Genomic DNA, 19,039 nt, shown 5'->3' on the forward strand with positions numbered 1-19,039 from the left:
ACCTGAACACGTAAGTACATACATTCTCAAAATGGGCAAAACTGACCATGCATAAGTTGGCTCTTCTCTTTTCCTTTATTAATATGGCTGTAAATATAGTTTAAATCCCTTAGTCATTATTCCTGGAGATAAACGAGCCAGGGATACGCTGAGAAGCAGAAAATACTTTAGGCTGTAACTAGAGCTGCCAGATTCGGGATTAAACAGGATTGTTATAGCTTCTGAATTTGTACAGAAGAGAAGGAATATAACTGGTAGAGCTGCTGTTGAGGCCCTGCATTATTTTTGTCAGAGTCCATGCGCTTGTAGCACTTTCTACAATAAACATCTCAGCAGGTGAAGTTCTGTCCCTAACTTGGAGCAAAAGGTCTGTAACATCAACCAAAATAATTGTATCCAGATTTACACTACAATTATACTAATACACGAATGCTGAGGTTAATAAATAATAATAATAAAACTTTATTTATACCCCGCCACCATCTCCCCAAGGGGACTCGGGGCGGCTTACATGGGGCAGAGCCCGAACAACATAATTAAACAAAAACAACATATATACTATTCACAGTATAACAAGATAAAAACAAAATACAATATAAAACAGGGATATTATAATAGTTAATAATATTAGTCAACCACCAAGTATAATTCTGTTGTCTACATAGGTGGAGGAACTGAAACGTCTATGCAAGAGTACAATGATGAGATAAAATGCATAGATAATAAAACTAAAGACCTAATAAAATACTGGATAATACTGTCTGGGGTTGATTATCTAATGCTTGTCTCACCAAAGGCCAACCGAAACATCCAAGTCTTTAGTTGTTTCCTGAAGGAGGATAGCGAGGGAGCTAACCTAATCTCCCTGGGGAGGGAGTTCCAGAGTCTGGCGGCCACAGCCGAGAAGGCCCTCTCTCTTGTCCCCACAAGGCGTAGTTGTGAAGAAGGTGGAAGCGAGAGGAGGACCTCCCCAGAAGATCTCAGAGATCGCATAGGTTCATAGGGGACGACACGGTCACAAAGATAGGCAGATCTCGAACCAATCAGCTCATTGAAATCAATAGCATTAATTAAATTGCTATCCATGGGACCTTAATTATGATTGAAGCCTTGATTCAATCCATAATTTTAGATCTGGCAGCACCATAAGGACAGTAATCGCACTAGGCACCTAATATAAGACCTAGTGTCATTTCTCTTAAATTTGGCAGCTTTCCCCTGTATTGTATAAGTAGCCTAACTAGGGGGTCTCTTTTACACAGAAGAGTTTTCTGTTTGAAGGGCTGCAAATACAAGTATTTGAAAGCAGTCTCTGACTTAAGGACTACCCTTATGCTATGCAACACACTGAGTAAAGACTCACACACACCCTCCCCATCACACACAATCTTAATGTTTGTTGAGATGCTCGAAGCCTTTCACACTTCAGAACATAGCACTGCAATCACACTTCAAGTGGCATTGCTACATCCTATGAATTCTGGCATTTGTGGTTTGAGGAAGTACTAGAACTCTCTGGCTAAGAATTCTAAAAAGCCTTTCCTTAAATTACAAATCCTAGGATTCCACTAGATGTTGCTATAACAGTTAAAGCGGAATCATAGCAGTACACATGTGTAATGTGAAAGGGCTACAGGTTCAGGAAAAGACAAGACAGAGAACAACAAATGTTTCAGGGGGTTCCAAAGACTTGTTTCTGGATTAGGTGCACCAACTGAATCATTATTTAAAACAACCCTATTCTTATAAAAAAATAGTTTTTATCCTAGTTTGGTATTTGTCTGGGATATGACTCTGATTTTATTTTTATGTTCAAGCTGGTTGTCTGAGATATTTTAAGTGTTGACACCCATTTATCCTGGTTTATCTTTACCCATGTAAGACTGTCTATTTTTATTTCCCAAGCAGTATTCTATTTCCAACGAAAGAAGTGCATTCAGCTCTCCATATTCACACTGAGGATAGGGGCACAGGATCCGCATAAAAGTGAAAAAATGTGAATTAAAAATTACTATTTTTATCTGGAATTTCTTGTCTTCCAGCACAATTCTATGATCAGCTTTGATGGAAGTTGACCATAGAATTGACCACTGCAAAATCTAGAATTGACCATAGACCACTGCAAGATCTAGGAATTCCTAGAATGAACATTTTTAATCAAGTCCACCAAAGTCAAAACCACAGATGTGTAGGGATAACTAGTTTGATTTATTCTACTTTGAAATATTCAAGGCAATGATATCTTGTCCATATCCTTTGGTACTGACATCTCAGTTTATGGGTGTGTAGTGTTTGATGCCTTGATATGGTTCTAATCCAGCTCTTTGGATTTTTGGCTTGGCTTTTTATGTAATTATTCCCAGGGCTAGTTTATGCAATCAGCTGAATCAGCCAGTTGCCTTTTCTGTTAAAAAGCTTTTGCAGGATTGTGCCACTCCAGGCTAAACTGAGATGGTAGTGTACTTTGTTGGTGGCAGGGTTGCATTTGTAGAGACTCCTCAGAGATAGAAAAATAACATTGTTACAAAGTAAGTATTTAAACTTATTCATAATGTATGTTTGTGTGTGGCTTTTCCTAATGAAAACACTTTGAAACATACAGTTTTCAGATAAAGTTTTCTTTCTTGATTCTTCTGATAAAAATGCTGACATGGACAATGCAAAAGTGAATATAAATCTGCTCTAAGAAAGAAGTGGCTATTTATACCTATATATTTTCATGCTTCTATCCTTATCAAAGGGGCCCCTGATGGCACAGTGTGTTAAAGTGCTGAGCTGCTGAGCTTGTGGACCAAAAGGTCCCAGGTTCAAATCCCGGGAGCGGAATGAGCGCCCGCTGCTAGCCCCAGCTCCTACCAACCTAGCAGTTCGAAAACATGCAAATGTGAGTAGATCAATAGGTACCGCTCCGGCGGGAAGGTAACAGAGCTCCATGCAGTCATGCCGGCCACATGACCTTGGAGGTGTCTATGGACAACGCCGGCTCTTCGGCTTAGTAATGGAGATGAGCACCAACTCCCAGAGTCGGTCACGACTGGACTTAACGTCAGGGGAAACCTTAACCTTTACTATCGTTATCAATCTCATTACAATAGGGCATAGGTAGCAATCTTTTCAGAAATGAATTTGGAATTAATTCCTTCTAGATCTGCTTACTTTTTGAGAAAACATGAATCTTCTAACTTCAGTTGAAAAGAGCTTCCAGCTTCAATGCTAGGAAACCCAACTTCCTTCAGTTAGTCCAGCTTCTCTAGGCAAATCTTTTACTTCCTTTGGTGCAATTTGAACAGCTAAGCTGGGTTTAGTATTATTCATGGGAAACAGGTCTTTCCTATGCCCATACATGAATTCCCCAAGTTGTGAACAAAATAAGTTCTGTAGGTTTGTTTCGAAGTTGAATTTGTGTGTAAGTAGAAACAGGTACATATATAAGCTTTGGATAGTATAGGAAAGGGTTAATGCCTATGTGATGTTTGTTTTGCTGTCTGTGTCCTGATTCAGAAGATTTCCTTTCAATTTCTGTATCTGTGATAATTGGATTTTGAAAAAATTAGCTTTTTGTGGAAACAAAAAACTCTTCCAGGAATGAATTTCTCTTCCGAGGAGTAGATTTTTCTCACTTCCTGTTGTCTCACCCCCATTATTAACTATGAGTTTGTAAGTCGGATGTTTGTAACTTTGAAACTGTCTGCATTGGCAAAGAAGTGCTGAAGAAACCATTTTATTTTATTTTTTTCACAATTGAACCATTTTGTGAATGCTGTGTTCCGTGACATCACAGCTTCTTGCATCCTGAAAAATGCTGAGGTATAGTTAGAATCAAGAAGATGGAAAAATAACTACTTCAGAAATGTCAGCCACCATTGATTGAACCATATACTTGTTTAACCCTGCTTGTACATAACTATAAGTGCATACTCTCTAACTCCCAGGAAACCAGGAAACATGTGGCCAAGTGTGGCCAGGTTGGCAAAATTCATTGATAAGGAAGGACATACTAGCAGAAGTTTAATATTTCCTGAGCCTACTGGGAAGGGTAAGATTTCAACCCTCGTCTCCTATCTCCCCTCAGAGTTGATTGAGTTTGAACTACTTTTGCAGATTGAACTCAGTTTGCAGCAATTCAAATAAGCTAAAGAGAAAAAGGCAAGGAAAGTGAAAGTAGGACATTTTAAAATCAGCTGTAAAAGTGGGTTGGTAGATTAATCAGGACTCCCTGCCAAACCAGGATTAGAGGGTGTTTAAGCTATGAGTGCATCCTGCTTGATTACTCCTGCTAACAAAATGACAGACTTCCTGTCATGATATCAAAACTAAGAACTGTTCTTGTACTTTGTTTCTCCCCCAACAAATCAGTGTCATAAACCAACAAAAACCATAGAGCAGCTGTTAGTTAGATATAATGATGCCAATTAGGCTCCAAGAGATTGCTCTAGGAAATGTAGCTGAGAATTGCAATATTATCTACATGCTTTATTCTGTACATTATTCTGTACCACTGAGTATTAGCATAACTATTTAATACTTTAATGTTGTTTTATAACTGTGTATGTTTTAGTTATATGCAGTTGTCAATTTTCTTTATGTATTTCATTGAATTTTTATCTCAGTAATATGTTTTGCAGCTATATTATGTATTTTTTTGTATGTATGTTACTTCTTCCTTCCTCTGTATGTGTGTTAGATTAAAGGCTTTTGGTAGTACTTTTTCATTATTCTCTTACTTGTAAAGTACCATGAACTGATGATACTGAAAAAATAAAATAATAATAATATAGTCTGCCCTTCACCTTTACACAATAAGCATTTGCGGATTTGTTTATTTGCAGATTGCTGTATATGCCACCTCCTCCACTGCTGCCCTACACCATTTTAAACTGTGACTTTGATAGCACCAGTGTCACTGGAAGGAAATTATCCTGACAGGGTTGCTGAGCCATGCACATGTTCCCTCACTCATTTGCAAACATTTGGGCAAGGGAAAGAGATGTGATGGGAAAAAGGAAGGTGCATCCAGTTTTTCTCACCTACCCACTTGCTTAATTCTATGAACAGGAGGCAAAAAGGGGGTGAAAGGAGAGAAAATGCACCTGTTTGTTCACTCACTTGCATGGGCAGGAAGGGGAAAGAGGAAGGGACGGGAAAAGGTGCATTATATTTATTAACTTGTTAAGAGGATGGGAGGAGGGAAGGCATGTGCATTTGCTCACTTGCATGGGTGGGATGGGGTGGAATAGGATTAGACAGGGCATGAGCATTCGCTGTTGTGAGTAGTCTGAGAGAAGAGGATGGAATAGAGGGAAGGATGGTGCGCACATTTGCTCACTCTTGTAGGCTGGAGAGGGAAGGAGAAGGGATGAGAGGAGGGAAGGGTGCACATGTTGACTCACACTCATGGGAGGATGTAAGGGGATGGGATGGGATGGGTGTCCCCTTTCTCCTGCTGTCTCACCCCCATTTCCCTCCCCTCCCACTTTTCTGCACAAGTAAGGGAGCAAAGGATTACCCAAACAGCTGGGCGCAGTCATCCAACCAATACACATCTGTGTGTGTGTGTGTAAGCTGACTTACAGAATGTTTTTAAAGAAAGGGCTTTAGAGTGTTGTTGAACTATTTTTACTGTTTTGTTCCTTTCTGAGTATCGTATATACTCAAGTATAAGCCAACCCGAATATAAGCCGAGGCACCTAATCTTACCACAAAAAACAGGGAAAACTTATTGACTCGAGTATAAGCTGAAGGTGGGAAATACAGCAGCTACTGGTAACGTTCAAAAATAAAAATGGTCTCTGCCTCTTTCTTTCCTTCCTTCCTGAGTGCTTGCTTTGCTTTCTCTTTATCCGTCCTGGGCCCAGTTCTGTACAACATCTTTTTTTTTTTTTAGATGAAGAGTTAGAAGACATGATCATCAAGTTTGCATATGTCACCAAATTGGGAGGGATAGCTAATACTCCAGAAGACAGGAGCAGAATTCAAAATGATCTTAACAGATTAGAGAAATGGGCCAAAACCAATAAAAGGAAGTTGAATAGGGACAAATGCACTTATGCAGAAAAATTGAAGTGCATTATTAGAGGCTGGGTTGCCACTTTTGGGGGCTTTTATTGTGTTTCTGCATGAAAGCAGAAGGGGGTTGGACTACATGGCCTTTGGGGGTCTCTTCCTGCATCATCATCATCATCATAGGCTAGGCTGCCACTTTTGGGAGTTTTTATTGTGCATTTCCTGCATGGGAGCAGGAGAGGGTTGGACTTCATTGCCTTTGAGGGTCTCTGTCTACATCATCATCATCATTATTATTATTATTATTATTATTATTATTATTATTATTATTATTGGCTGGGTTGCCACTTTTGGGAGCTTTTATTGTGCTTTTCTTGCATGGGAGCAAGAAGGGGTTGGACTACATGGCCTTTGGGGGTTTCTTTACACATCATCATCATCATTATAGGCAGGGCTGCCACTTTTGGGAGTTTTTATTGTGCTTTTCCTGAATGGGAGCAGAAGAGGAGTGGACTGCATGGCCTTTGGGGGTCTCTTCCTACTCTGTTCTTACACTGTGGAGCATGCCTTCTCTTGAAATCCACAAGCATGTGGATAATTGTAACAGAAAGGAGGAAACCATGGAAAATTAACAAAATCTGGCTCCCAGTATTAAGAAACTCTAAGATCAAGACAGTAAATACAGAACAACACTCAGTAAACAGGGGAATTCCAGACAAGAATCTATCAGTAAGTGGGGTTTATATATCTGTGGAATGTTCAGGGTGGGGAAAGAACTCTTGTCTGCTTGAGGTAAATGTGAATGCTGAAATTGGCCACCATTAGCGTTGAATGGGCTTACAGCATCAAGGCCTGGCTTTTTTCTACCGGAGGAAATCCTTTGTTGGGAGATGTTAGCTAACACATCTCAACAAACTTAAAGACCAGGTGAGGGTCCTGGTCTTTAAGCCCCATACTTTCCTGCCAGGACCCTCACCCGAGTATAAGCCTGGAGGCACTTTTTCTGCCTTAAAAAAGGTCTGAAAAACTCATTCTATACCCGGGTATATACGGTATGTGTTTTAATTGTTTAACTACTGTGCAGAGTTTAGTCTATTTAAAAGTTGGCTTTCATATGTTTTTAGCTGTATTGTTATTTAGTGCTTTCAAGTTGTTTCCAGCTTAAGGCGAACCTATCATGTTTGTTGTCATTATTGTGTGCCTCCAATTCGTTTCTGACTTAAGGTGAACCCATCATGGTGGTTTCTTTGTAAGATTTGTTCAGAAGGGGGTTGCCTTTACTTTCCACCAAGGCTGAGAGAATGTGCCTTGCTTAAGTTAATCCAGTGGATTTCCATAGCAAAGTGGGTATTTGAATCCTGTTCTCCTGGAATTTTCATCCAGCATGCAGATAACTAGACCATAGTGACTATTGTAATAGCTCTAAACTGGAAGCTACCTTGGGTCCTAATTTTGAGAAAAAAGCAAGGCATAAATAGTGTTCATAGAAAAATAATAATAAAAACAACAACAATAATACTTTTATAGACTGCAGCTTCCCAAATCCTCTGGTCTGCAGCCTGTGCTAGCAGGGAGATTTGGGGAGATAAAGTTCCATTTCGTCCAATCATCCCATGTCATTTGCTGATGACAGAAAAATAGTGGTGTGTATCACTGAATCCTCACTGCAGGACAGCTTTCTCAATCCAACCGGAAGGGTTTGGACAACTTCCATCAGACATAACCTGTGTGCCTGTCATTCCTTGGATGTATCCCAGACATTGGATGGAGGCTTTTGGAAGCAGTGGACAACAGGGCACTTTGCCTGCTTACATCCTGGCCCTTTTTCCAGTACTTAATCCAGATTTGGCTTCCCTGAGTCATGCTCCCACTTGGCACTCACTCAAGCTTTTACTCTGGACCCAGTCCGTGCCAGAGAGGTGAGGTGAAAAAACATGCTGCTCTCTGCTCCCCTCTCTGCATGCAGAGGGCAGGTAAATAATGAGCCACAGCAAGAAGGAAAATTGACTGGCTGTATGACTCTCAAAGACTAGCTCACTGCTCTCTTTAGAGAAACCTGGATGGGTGCCCCATAATGCAAGCCAAAAATCCAGTGCTAGACAAAAATAGGAAATCTTTAATAATGGCTCATTAATCAACATGTTTCAAGGCTAATTGTTCCTTCCTCGGGAAGATTTTTTAAATAAAAAACAATAATATTTTCATGTTTGGTTTGGCAGGTTATGTTTTTTGGGATATTGTTCTCGATGTTCGACAATGCTAGTTTCTGGCAACAATCTGATCCACCCATATTCAAGTGTTGTGTTGTGTTGTTTACATGTGGTTGGCATGTTAGAATCGGGTGCAGAAAAGAGGGAAAACAGACCCAGAACATAAACTGGCATTTTTGGATTCCGTGTGTCAGAGAGGTTGAAGATTTCCTTTTATGTGCTACCGCCCCAAAAAGTGGCCATTTCCTGTAATATGTGTAGCAGATCTGTATGCTTGATAAAGGTAGGACTTGAACACAGCCTTTGGATTGTGGCCTTTGTTCCATCAGCTGTGAATGGATGTTTAGCTTGCTCCTTGCTGTACTTTTCAAATCACATTAAAGAACCATAATCTCCTAATTCTTCCACTTTCAAGGTTTTGTTTAACTCCTGGTTTGTTCTCCCTGTCTTCCCTTTTAGCACGTTTGGAGTGAAAGCGAGGACTGCTTGCCTTTCCTGCAATTGGCTCAGGACTACATTTCTTCTTGTGGTAAAAAGACGCTCCATGAAATACTGGAAAAAGTCCTCAAATCATTCAGACCTGTAAGTATCTGTTTCCTTCAGCTGGAGGTTTCGGTCTAATGTTCTAGATCAGGTGTTTTCAAACTTTTTCAGTTGCGAAGCCCTTTTTGAAGCAAACGTTTATCGTGGAGCCTCCAGAAATGTTTATATATTATATCAGGCATGGGCAAACCTTTTGACGGATTTTTGACTTGAGGTGGCACAGTGTGTTAAAGCGCTGAGCTGCTGAACTTGCGGACCGAAAGGTGCCAAGTTCAAATCCCGGGAGCGGAATGAGCACCCCCTGTTAGTCCCAGCTCCTGCCAACCTAGCAGTTCGAAAACATGCAAATGTGAGTAGATCAATAGGTACCGCTTCAGCGGAAAGGTAACGGCACTCCATGCTGTCATGCCGACCACATGACCTTGGGGGTGTCTATGGACAACGCCTGCTCTTCGGCTTAGAAATGGAGATGAGCACGAACCTGCAGAGTCAGTCACGACTGGACTTAACGTCGGGGGAACCTTTACCTTACCTTTGAAATTTGACAGATGGGCCAGGCCAGTGGCAGATGGATGGAGAGTGCTTGTGTAAACTAATTGAAAAAAATCAAGTACAAATTCGTATGCACATTGCACATATTTTGTCTGTAATGCAGAAATAACAAAGGAAAGAAAGAACAATACATTATTTAAGATAAAGAAAATTTTAACCAACATAAATATAACAGTATTTTAGTGGAAGACCCCAGGGGCCATCTTGTCCCATCCCCTTCTGCCATGCAAAAAGCACAATCAAAGCACCCCCAGCAGATGGCCACCCAGCATTTGTAATAATAATAATGATAATAATAATAATAATAATGATAATAATAATAATAATAATAATAATAGGAGCAACTCCAGGGGCCATCCAGTCCAGTCCCCTTCTGGCATGCAGGAAAAGCATAATCAAAGCACCCCCCAACAAATGGCTACCCAGTGTTTGTAATAATAATAATAATAATAATAATAATAATAATAATAATAATAATAATAATAATAGAAACCTCAGAAACCATCCCACCCAATACCTTTCTGACATGCAGGAAAAACACATTCAAAGCACTTCCTAAGTGTTGCAAGGGAAATAGGATTTTGGAAGCAAGGGAGGCGAGGGGAATAGGCTTTGCGGGGCGAGGGAGGCAAGGAAAAAAAGCTTTTGGAGATGAGGCGAGAAAAAAGATTTTTTGACACAAGGGAGGTGGGGAGGGGGAGGAGCAGAAAAGAGGAGTGAAAGCCGGTAGCAGGGAAGGAGGAGGAGGAGGAAACCTCAGAGTTTCTCAGTATGCTTTGTGGAGCCCCAAGAGCTCCACAGAGCACTCTTTAAAAACTGCTGTGCTAGATATTGAATAAAGTTATCTTGAATCTGTGAAATCTGTTTGTTTCAAATGGCTTCATTTTACTTTACTTTCCCTCTATTTTCTAAATGGAGATAACTATGTGAGACAGGAGGCAAAGAAAATGGTTCCCAGCCATGAAGTATAATTTGATGGGCAGGTGACAAGGTGCAATATGGTGTACAGAGATCTGAAGAATTTTGAAGTGGCTGGCTATATGAGAAAGCCTATGTGGTAGAGTTATTTCCAGAGGCTCATTCAGACTACAAAAGTATAGTGCTATGATTCCACTTTAACTACAACAACAATGTTTCCATCATGTGGAGTTTTGGGAACTTCAGTTTAGAAAAGGCATTGAGAATTCTCAGCCAGAGCATTCTAATGCATTACCAGAGTACAAGCCCCATGCCAGTGAAGGTGAAATAATAGCGCTCTCTTTATGTAAATAGGCCCCTGATCTTTCTGTTGTGGGATTTCACAAGACCCATTTTTCCATTCTCTATCTGAAAATAATAAAAGCAAAAGGAGAGCTACTTTAAATGAATGTAGGTTTCCAGGACTAGGTTGACTCCATTCAGGGGTATTAGAAGTGCTGGCAGAAATAATGTCAGAAGAACCGGCAATGAATTTTGAGAATTTCTGGAGAACAGGAGAAGTTCCAGCGGACTAAAGTAAATATTGTCCCTATTTTCAAAGAGGGAAAAAAGAGGACACAAACAATTTTCACCTAATCAGCCTAACATCAGTAGCAGGATTTCTTTTTTTAGAACAGATCATTAAACAGTCTGTAAGTACATAGATCGGAATGCCAGCACATGGATTTCTCAAAAACAAGTCATACCAGGCTAATCTTATCTCTTTTTATATATATATAAAGATACAAACTTTGTAGATGAAGGGAATGCTTTGGATGTAGCATGTCTTAATTTCAGTAAAGTCTTCAACAATGTTTGCCATGGTAGTTTTGCAAACAAGCTAGTAAAATATGGTTTAGAGACAATGCTATCAAGTTTTGTAATTGGTTGACCAACTGAACCAAAAGGATGCTCACCAAGGGCTCTCTCTGTAGAAAAGTGACTTGTGTGGTGCTGCAGGGTTTGGTTCTGGGTCCAGTGCTATTTCACATCTTTATAAATGGGAATAGAGGGTATGCCTATCTTATTATTTGAAGATGACACCAAATTAGGAGATGTAGCTAGTACCTCAGGGGATAATATTAGAATTCAAAATGGCCTTAATAATTATCAAAATGAATTTCAACAGAAAGTTTGCCTCTAAAAGCCACTGATTTTACTTCTAATTTTAATTTAATTCATGGGATGTTCCAAGTATTGGGCAAAATTTGTTCTTGAATATTAGTGATACTGCCAAGCGTTATTCTTTCACATGACATTTACAGAGTATTTCTTTCTCCCCACTTTACAAACAGCTACTGGGGCTTCCAGATGTAGATGATGATGCATTTGAAGAATATAATGCAGACGTGGAAGAAGAAGAAGCAGAAGCCGATCATCAGCAAATGGGTGTCAGTCAGCAGTAATATTGAGAGGAATTTAATATATATATATTATCCTACCATGTGGGGTCTTATGCTTCTGTATTAGCCTTTTTGAAATTAGCACATCACACCGGAAAAAGCTGGCTTCCAAACCCAAAGTTTAAAAAAACAGAAAAGAGAGAAGAAAACCATTGATATTTTAATATCTGTGATGAGCTTTGCTAAGAAGTGGCCTGAATTCACTCCTGCTTCAGTGAGGTTTCTATGGCGTTGTCTTAGTAGCATTCTGCCATTATCTTAGAACTAGGGTGTTTTTCCCCCCTCGCTGACTGTCTTTTTTGTTGTTGTTATTATTATTATTATCATTATTATTATTATCATCATCATTTTGTTTATTTGTATAGGAGAATTAACATTTCACTGACCTGAATGTGATTTGAATGTAGGAACTATTTGGTTGACGTGTTAAGTACTTGCGTGACCTTAACGAGGACCATCCATGCAGAGAATAAATGCAATCTGCACTTTCAGTTTTAGATCTCTTTCTCTTTATTATGTTGGAACAAAACAAACGTAGCGAGGATTGTTCTAAATGAATGGCGTGCCAACAAAAGCCACAATTCAGTCAAAACACAACATTTCTCAATGCTTTAATGTCTGTGGGATGAATGATTTAAACATGTACTCTACTTCATTGATTTCAGTGAAAAAAGGGTAATACTTAGTAGGTTGGGAGGAGATTATTCCATACCCTCCCTTTGTTATTTTTTCCTTTAAAGACATTCCCTTTACTTTTGGTTTAAGAGTGGTATACAGGCAAGCCCCCGAGTTACAAACATCTGACTTACAATGACTCATAGTTACAAATGGGGGTGAGATAACAGGAAGTGAGAGAAATCGACTCCTTGGAACTGTTGCACCCCAAGGCAGCGTGAGCACTCGAAAACCAGGCAGGAGCCAATATAACGCACAAGTTGTTTATTGAAGCAGAGTAAATATATATGTCTATGCCCATTTAAGGTGGAAAGTCAAAGTAAGAAATAGTCCATAATAAATAGTCTATTGTAATTCAGAAAGAGTTCATCAATGTCCAATTTGTAATCCACAAGTGAAGCTCGATAGCTTCCCTTAGATATCAAAATTTGTCCATGAAACAATAGTGGAAAACAAACCACTGCAAATCCGCTTGAAAAGTCCCGTAGCAAAGTCAAAGAAGCAAGGTAAACAAAGCGAAGTCAATCTCAATTCAGGAACAAGGAAGTCGCGGTAAAAAGACAAGGTCTACTCAAGAGTTGCGGCTCGGCGTGGCTCTCCTGGAACTGGAAACTCGGCACGGATTCAGAAGTCAATGAAAGGAGCTGGAAACGAACCTCTCCCGAGGAAAAGCAATGTTGACACCGCAATGAAAATACAGTGCAGAGTACTTTTAACAGAATCCCAAGTCTGTAAGAATTAGGGAGTACAGGGCCCATGAAAATTTCTTTTTTTTTATCCTATGCCCTCTTATTATTATTTTTTAATTTATGAGTGGGTTGCTAGGAGACAAAGTGGGCGGAGCTTAGCCTTCCAATTGGCAGCAATGGGAAAAAAACAATTATTCCTCTCCCTCTAATTAGAACTTTGTTTTTCTTGTTTTTTTATGTCTAAACACAGCAGGGATGACCATGTCTTTTGTGGCCAAGTTTCGTGGGTTTTTGGGTATTCAATTTCACTGTTTACTTTAAGTTAGAAATGCTCAGAACATTTATATATAGATAGATATTGTCTGGAATTATAGTTTAAAAATGTACATGTTCTGACTTACAAATTCAGTTTAAGAACCTATCTTGATCATAACTTGGGGACTGCTTGTATTAAAATATCTGCATGCCTGTACCTTCCCCCCCCCCTCCCATTTTGACAGCAGATTTAGCCTGCCTTTGGAAGGATAGTAGGGGGGGGGGGGCTTTCTGGCTTCCCTGGGCAGGGAGTGCTAGAGTTTGGGAGCAGCCAACAAAAAGGCCCACTCCCTTATTCCCACCAAAGAGCTTATGATGGAGGTGGGACAGAGAGAAGGGCCTCTCCTGAGGATCTCTGGGCCTGGGCAGACTTACACAAGGAGATGTGGTCAGCCAAATAGCCTGGACTTGAGCCGTATGGGACTTTAAAGGTGATGACCAGCACTTTAAATTGTGCCTGGAAACAAACTGGCAGCCAAAAGTCTGTTGCAACAGGGGGGTTGTCCACTCCCTGTAACCAGCCCCAGTTAGCAACCTGGCTGCAGCTTTTTGGACCAGCTGAAATTTCCAAGCACTCTTCAGAGGCAGCTCCACATAGAGTATGTTACTTACTTACTTACTTAGGCGATCCCTCGTAGTTCGAGGATGATTGTCTTCCACCCTGGGGGTGTGTCCATAGATGGCTGAAGAGACCTATTCTTGATCTGCATGTTCTCCCGCAGTGAGGACATCGGTTTCCAGGTGGAAGGCAGTCCCGGTCAGGGTTGGCTTGATGCTCCTTCCTCTTGGCATGTTTCTCCCTTAAGCGCTCCATTTGTGCCTCTTCGAACTCCACAGCACTGCTGGTCACAGCTGACCTCCAATTAGAGCGCTCAACGGCCAGGGCTTCCCAGTTCTCAGTGTCTATGCCACAGTTTTTAAGGTTGGCTTTAAGTCCATCTTTAAATCTCTTTTCCTGCCCACCAACATTACGTTTCCCATTCTTGAGTTCTGAGTAGAGCAACTGCTTTGGGATGTTACAGTAATCTGAACAGGATGTTACTAAGGCTACTATGCATCATATCAAAGAACGGGTGCAGTTGGTGCACAAGCTTTAAAAGGTGGCTTAATATATAAATAAGAGCACATTACATGTTGCACTAAAATTATAGTGATGTATTTATGTTTACAATAATAATGTTGTTTTACCACCAAACAGCCCCTCACAGGTAATGTGACTTGTAATGCATTACCTTTCAAGCTGTGATGAAAACGGAATTTGCAAAGTAAAAAATAAATTGAACATTCATTTCCTAGAAGACTGATAACACGGTGTATTATAAGATCGATAGATCAATACTTAACAATACTCATTGCTATCCAGTCGTTCAGCTGGCTCTCTTACCACCAGGTGGTTTGTTTGTTTTTTCGTGTCAGGAGCGACTTTGAGAAACTGCAAGTCGCTTCTGGTGTGAGAGAATTGGCCATCTGCAAGGACGTTGCCCAGGGGACGCCCGGATGTTTGATGTTTTTATCATCCTTGTGGGAGGCTTCTCTCATGTCCCCACATGGAGCTGGAGCTGATAGAGGGAGCTCATCTGCACTCTCCCCAGGTGGGATTCGCACTTGGCAGCTTTCAGATCAGCAACCCAACCTTCAAGTCACAAGGCTTTAATCCACTACAGTCCCAGAGTGACCAGTATCTGCCCAGAGAGCTGGTTTTCTACAAATACATGTGACACATTAAAATTGTGGACTCAGCTTTTATAGCTGGAGTTGCTGAGTCTCACCCTGCTGGAAAGGGTGTGGGGCTGATGTCTACTTGCGAGGAGACCCACAGCCAGCAACAGAAGAGCTGACTGGAGATGTTCAGACCTCTTCTACAGCAACCACAGCAGACTCCTCCATATCATAAACCACAATACATCCTGTTTTAGTTGACAAATTCCAGTTTTTATTTCTTTATGCCAACATGTATCAATACAAGAGAACAACCCAGCTGATAAAGGACTAATCCTACTTATCCCCATACGTGGTGGTTACTGGTCCTTACTGTCATATCTCTTGTTACAATTAGTGTTCAAAGTAAACAAACCAAACAATTTCATGTATCATTGTTTAATATCCTTATTTTAAAAAATTAAGTTCTTCACTTTAAAAGACAACAAATAATCACTGCAGTTTTGTTACATCCAAATCCACAGGGGATTTTATATATAAAAACATAGCACCTTTTTGAAGAGCTTCTTCCCAGCATGCTATTCTCCAATGCTCTCTTACTTCATGAAAAATGGTTATAATGTAATACCGATTCTGAACAGTGTCTTGTTATACTCGAGTGAAATCACACTGCTGAGTTCAATAATTTCAGTTGCCATTCAGAGATTTGAAAAAGCTGGCTGTCATTAGTCCGTAACATGATCAGCCACCATGGATCATTGCACCTCATTCTCATAAGCCAGATGTTTGAATATAATTGTGCTTTCCTCCAAGTCTGTTTCAGGTCATAAAAAGTGTTTTTCAGAAACTGGAAATCACAGGCTAGCAAGATTGAGATTTGGGGCAACAGGCAGGAGTGCCTTGGAGACAACACTTCACGATTTCGGAGAGAGCAAGGGTGGCTCCTGGAGTGTTGGAGGCAGGATTACATTTACATTTAGGTTTTGAAAGTAGCACAGGAACAGCTAGAACCAGCTGGTCTAATGACAAGTTGAAATTATATTTTTGAATTTATCTTTGTTCTACTCAGGTGTAAGTACTCAAGCCATTGCTACCCAAAAGGAGGAGGGAACTAGGGAAATTGGCACGGGGATCCACAAAGCAAGGAACCTCTTCCTCAGCTCTTGTGTGTCCCGCTGTCCCATGTTTCAACCCTGCTATACTTTGCCCGTTGTTTTGAATGTTGGATTACATCTCCGGAGATCAGGATTTAATTCTCTGCTTGATAATGGAAACCCATTGGGTAAGCTTGGGAAGTTACACACTCTGAGCCCCAGAAAACGCCATAAATCAGAAACAACATGAAAGGCACACAACAACTACAAAATCCACATGCATTGATTCCTTTAGGGCCGTGGTTCTCAACCTGTGGGTCCCCAGGTGTTTTGGCCTACAACTCCCAGAAATCCCAGCCAGTTTACCAGCTGTTAGGATTTCTGGGAGGTGAAAGCCAAAACATCTGGGGACCCACAGGTTGAGAACCACTGTTTTAGAGGATAATGGAAAGATCACTGAATATCACACTTGCCTCAAGCTCTACCTAATAGAAAAGTGGACCTGCTTTTCCTTTTTAGGACTTTTGATCCAGACATCTTGGAGGAGGAAGATATTTCCTTGGATTCACTATCTTTTCCCTAAAGTATTTTTAACTTTTCTTGAACACTTGCTCAAGACATTTTGCTACTTCAGAGCCCAAATGATAACCCCTCCCCCCAGACTTGTCAGACACAAATTCCCACCTTCAGTGTGGTAAGAAGAGTGGCTAGGCAGGCGTAGCCAATGTATTTATTTGTTTATTTATTTATTGTGTCAGAAGGGTACAAATTGTAATGTATTTGAAAACACAAACAAAGGTGTGTGTTTTTTAAAAACAACAACAACAACAGTTTGGCATTTTAGGAGATGTGTGTGATAACATCTCTAATAAAAAAAATAAAAAATATCATTTTCTATATCACTGGACAATTGTTAAAGCTTGGCCATGATGCCAGCATGAAGTTCCAAACCCAAACAGATGCACTAGATTAATGGGAAGGACATGATTCACTACCCTGTTTCCCCTAAAATAAGACATCCCCAGAAAATAAGAAATAGTAGAAGTTTTGCTGAATTGCTAAATATAAGGCCTGCCCAAAAGGTAAAACCTAGCAAAGTTTTTGTTTGGAAGCATGCCCAACGAACAGAACACCAGAGCATGCAGAATCGGTAAATGTACGTACCATAGAGTGTTGTACATGGAAACATTGGTAGTACAGTAGAGTCTCACTTATCCAACACTCGCTTATCCAACGTTCTGGATTATCCAACGCATTTTTGTAGTCAATGTTTTCAATGCATTGTGATATTTTGGTGCTAAATTCGTAAATACAGTAATTACTACATAGCATTACTGTGTAATGAACTACTTTGTCTGTCAAATTTGTTGTAAAACATGATGTTTTGGTGCTTAATTTGTGAAATCATAACCTAATTTGATGTTTAATAGGTTTTTCCTTAATCTCTCCTTATTATCCAACATATTCACTTATCCAACGTTCTGCCGGCCCGTTTATGTTGGATAAGTGAGACTCTACTGTAATAAGAAATTCTTGATAGGATTCATAACCAGCTGGTTATGCTGGTTTGTGATGACAACTACTGTACAGTATATAATACATGTTCATTTTTTTGTTCAACAATAAATGTGAATTCATCTTCATGGAAAAATAAGACATCCCCTGAAAATAAGACCTAGCGCATCTTTGGGAGCAAAAATTAATATAAGACACTGACTTATTTTCGGGGAAACACCACCGAAACCAGTTCACTATCTGAAATTCTAGAGAGCTGCTGCCTCTCAGTGTAGATGATACCAAGCAAATCAATGTGTTCACACAGTACAGCTTACACACAGTACTGTTAGCCATCTCTCAAAATTAAATAGAGAGAAGAAAGTCTAAGTGAGTTTGAAAAGAAGAGATGACAGTAGTTAGTGACATTTCCAGTTGTTTCTCTTACAATAATTTTATTTCTTGTGAGTTGGATACGGAGAATGGGCTGAAGTCATCCTTGACTGGATCCACTGAAATTCAAATTCAGCCCCTACCAACATGGAAACGTTTTGTAGCTATTTATTTAATGTATCAGAAGCAAACCGAGACTACAGTGGAGTTTTTTTTCTTCGTGTCAGGAGCAACCGGAGTTGCTTCTGGAGTGAGAGAATTGGCCGTCTGCAAGGACGTTGCCCAGGGGACGCCTGGATGTTTTGATGTTTTACCATCCTTGTGGGAGGCTTCTCTCATGTCCCCGCATGGAGCTGGAGCTGAGAGAGGGAGCTCATCCGCGCTCTCCCTGGGTGGGATTCGAACCTGGCAGCCTTCAGGTCAGCAACCCAACCTTCAAGTCACAAGGCTTTTATCCCCTAGGCCACCAGAGGCTCCTAGTACAGTGGTAATGTAGTTTAAAACACAAAGTTTAAAACTTGGCATTATACTAATTCCTATGTGAGTTTTGTGGCTAATTTCTTGTTGACCTCTAGAGGGCAGTATAAGCTACAGTTTTTGTGGTTTTCTCATTGAAGCTTCTTATATTCAGCTCCAGCACTACAACCTTTGCAGTGCTGCCATTTAGTGCATGTCACTGTCAACTGCAATTCATGTCAAGACTGCTGGGACATGTGTGCATCCAGCCAGCACAGTCCAGGCATAAGCACAGAGAAATCAACGCTAAGTCATATGTTTGACAGAGCGCTGACAGTCAGCTGCACCTATAAAACAAGCTCAGCCTTCCTGGACCTGTAGACCATTACCCTGAGTCAGCATAATCAAATAAGAGATGATGGGAATTGTGATGACTCATGGGCCATGTAGTCCCGTTCCTAGCGCTGTTGTGGCAGATGAAGAGGAAAACTTGGGTTTTCCACCATTTCAGCCAGAATTGGAACTTTCCCAGCCAGAACTGGAGCCCTTGCACCTGCAGGAGCTTTGTCTTCCAGAAATCTGCCAAACAAGCCCTG

General features: G+C 40.5%; 1 protein-coding gene across 1 annotated transcript in view; it reads left to right on the forward strand.

The window, feature by feature from the left end:
• The window catches only part of mturn (maturin, neural progenitor differentiation regulator homolog), a 29,920-nt gene extending 17,761 nt beyond the window's left edge, over positions 1 to 12,159 (forward strand). Inside the window, exons 2-3 of the mRNA XM_003222190.4 lie at positions 8,673 to 8,795; positions 11,561 to 12,159. Coding sequence (XP_003222238.1) covers positions 8,673 to 8,795; positions 11,561 to 11,671 — 234 coding nt within the window. The 3' untranslated portion in view covers positions 11,672 to 12,159. The remainder of the gene's footprint in view (positions 1 to 8,672; positions 8,796 to 11,560) is intronic.
• Positions 12,160 to 19,039: the final 6,880 nt, after the last annotated feature.

The sequence above is a fragment of the Anolis carolinensis genome, chromosome 6 (assembly GCF_035594765.1).
Source record: "Anolis carolinensis isolate JA03-04 chromosome 6, rAnoCar3.1.pri, whole genome shotgun sequence".
NCBI lineage: Eukaryota > Metazoa > Chordata > Lepidosauria > Squamata > Dactyloidae > Anolis > Anolis carolinensis.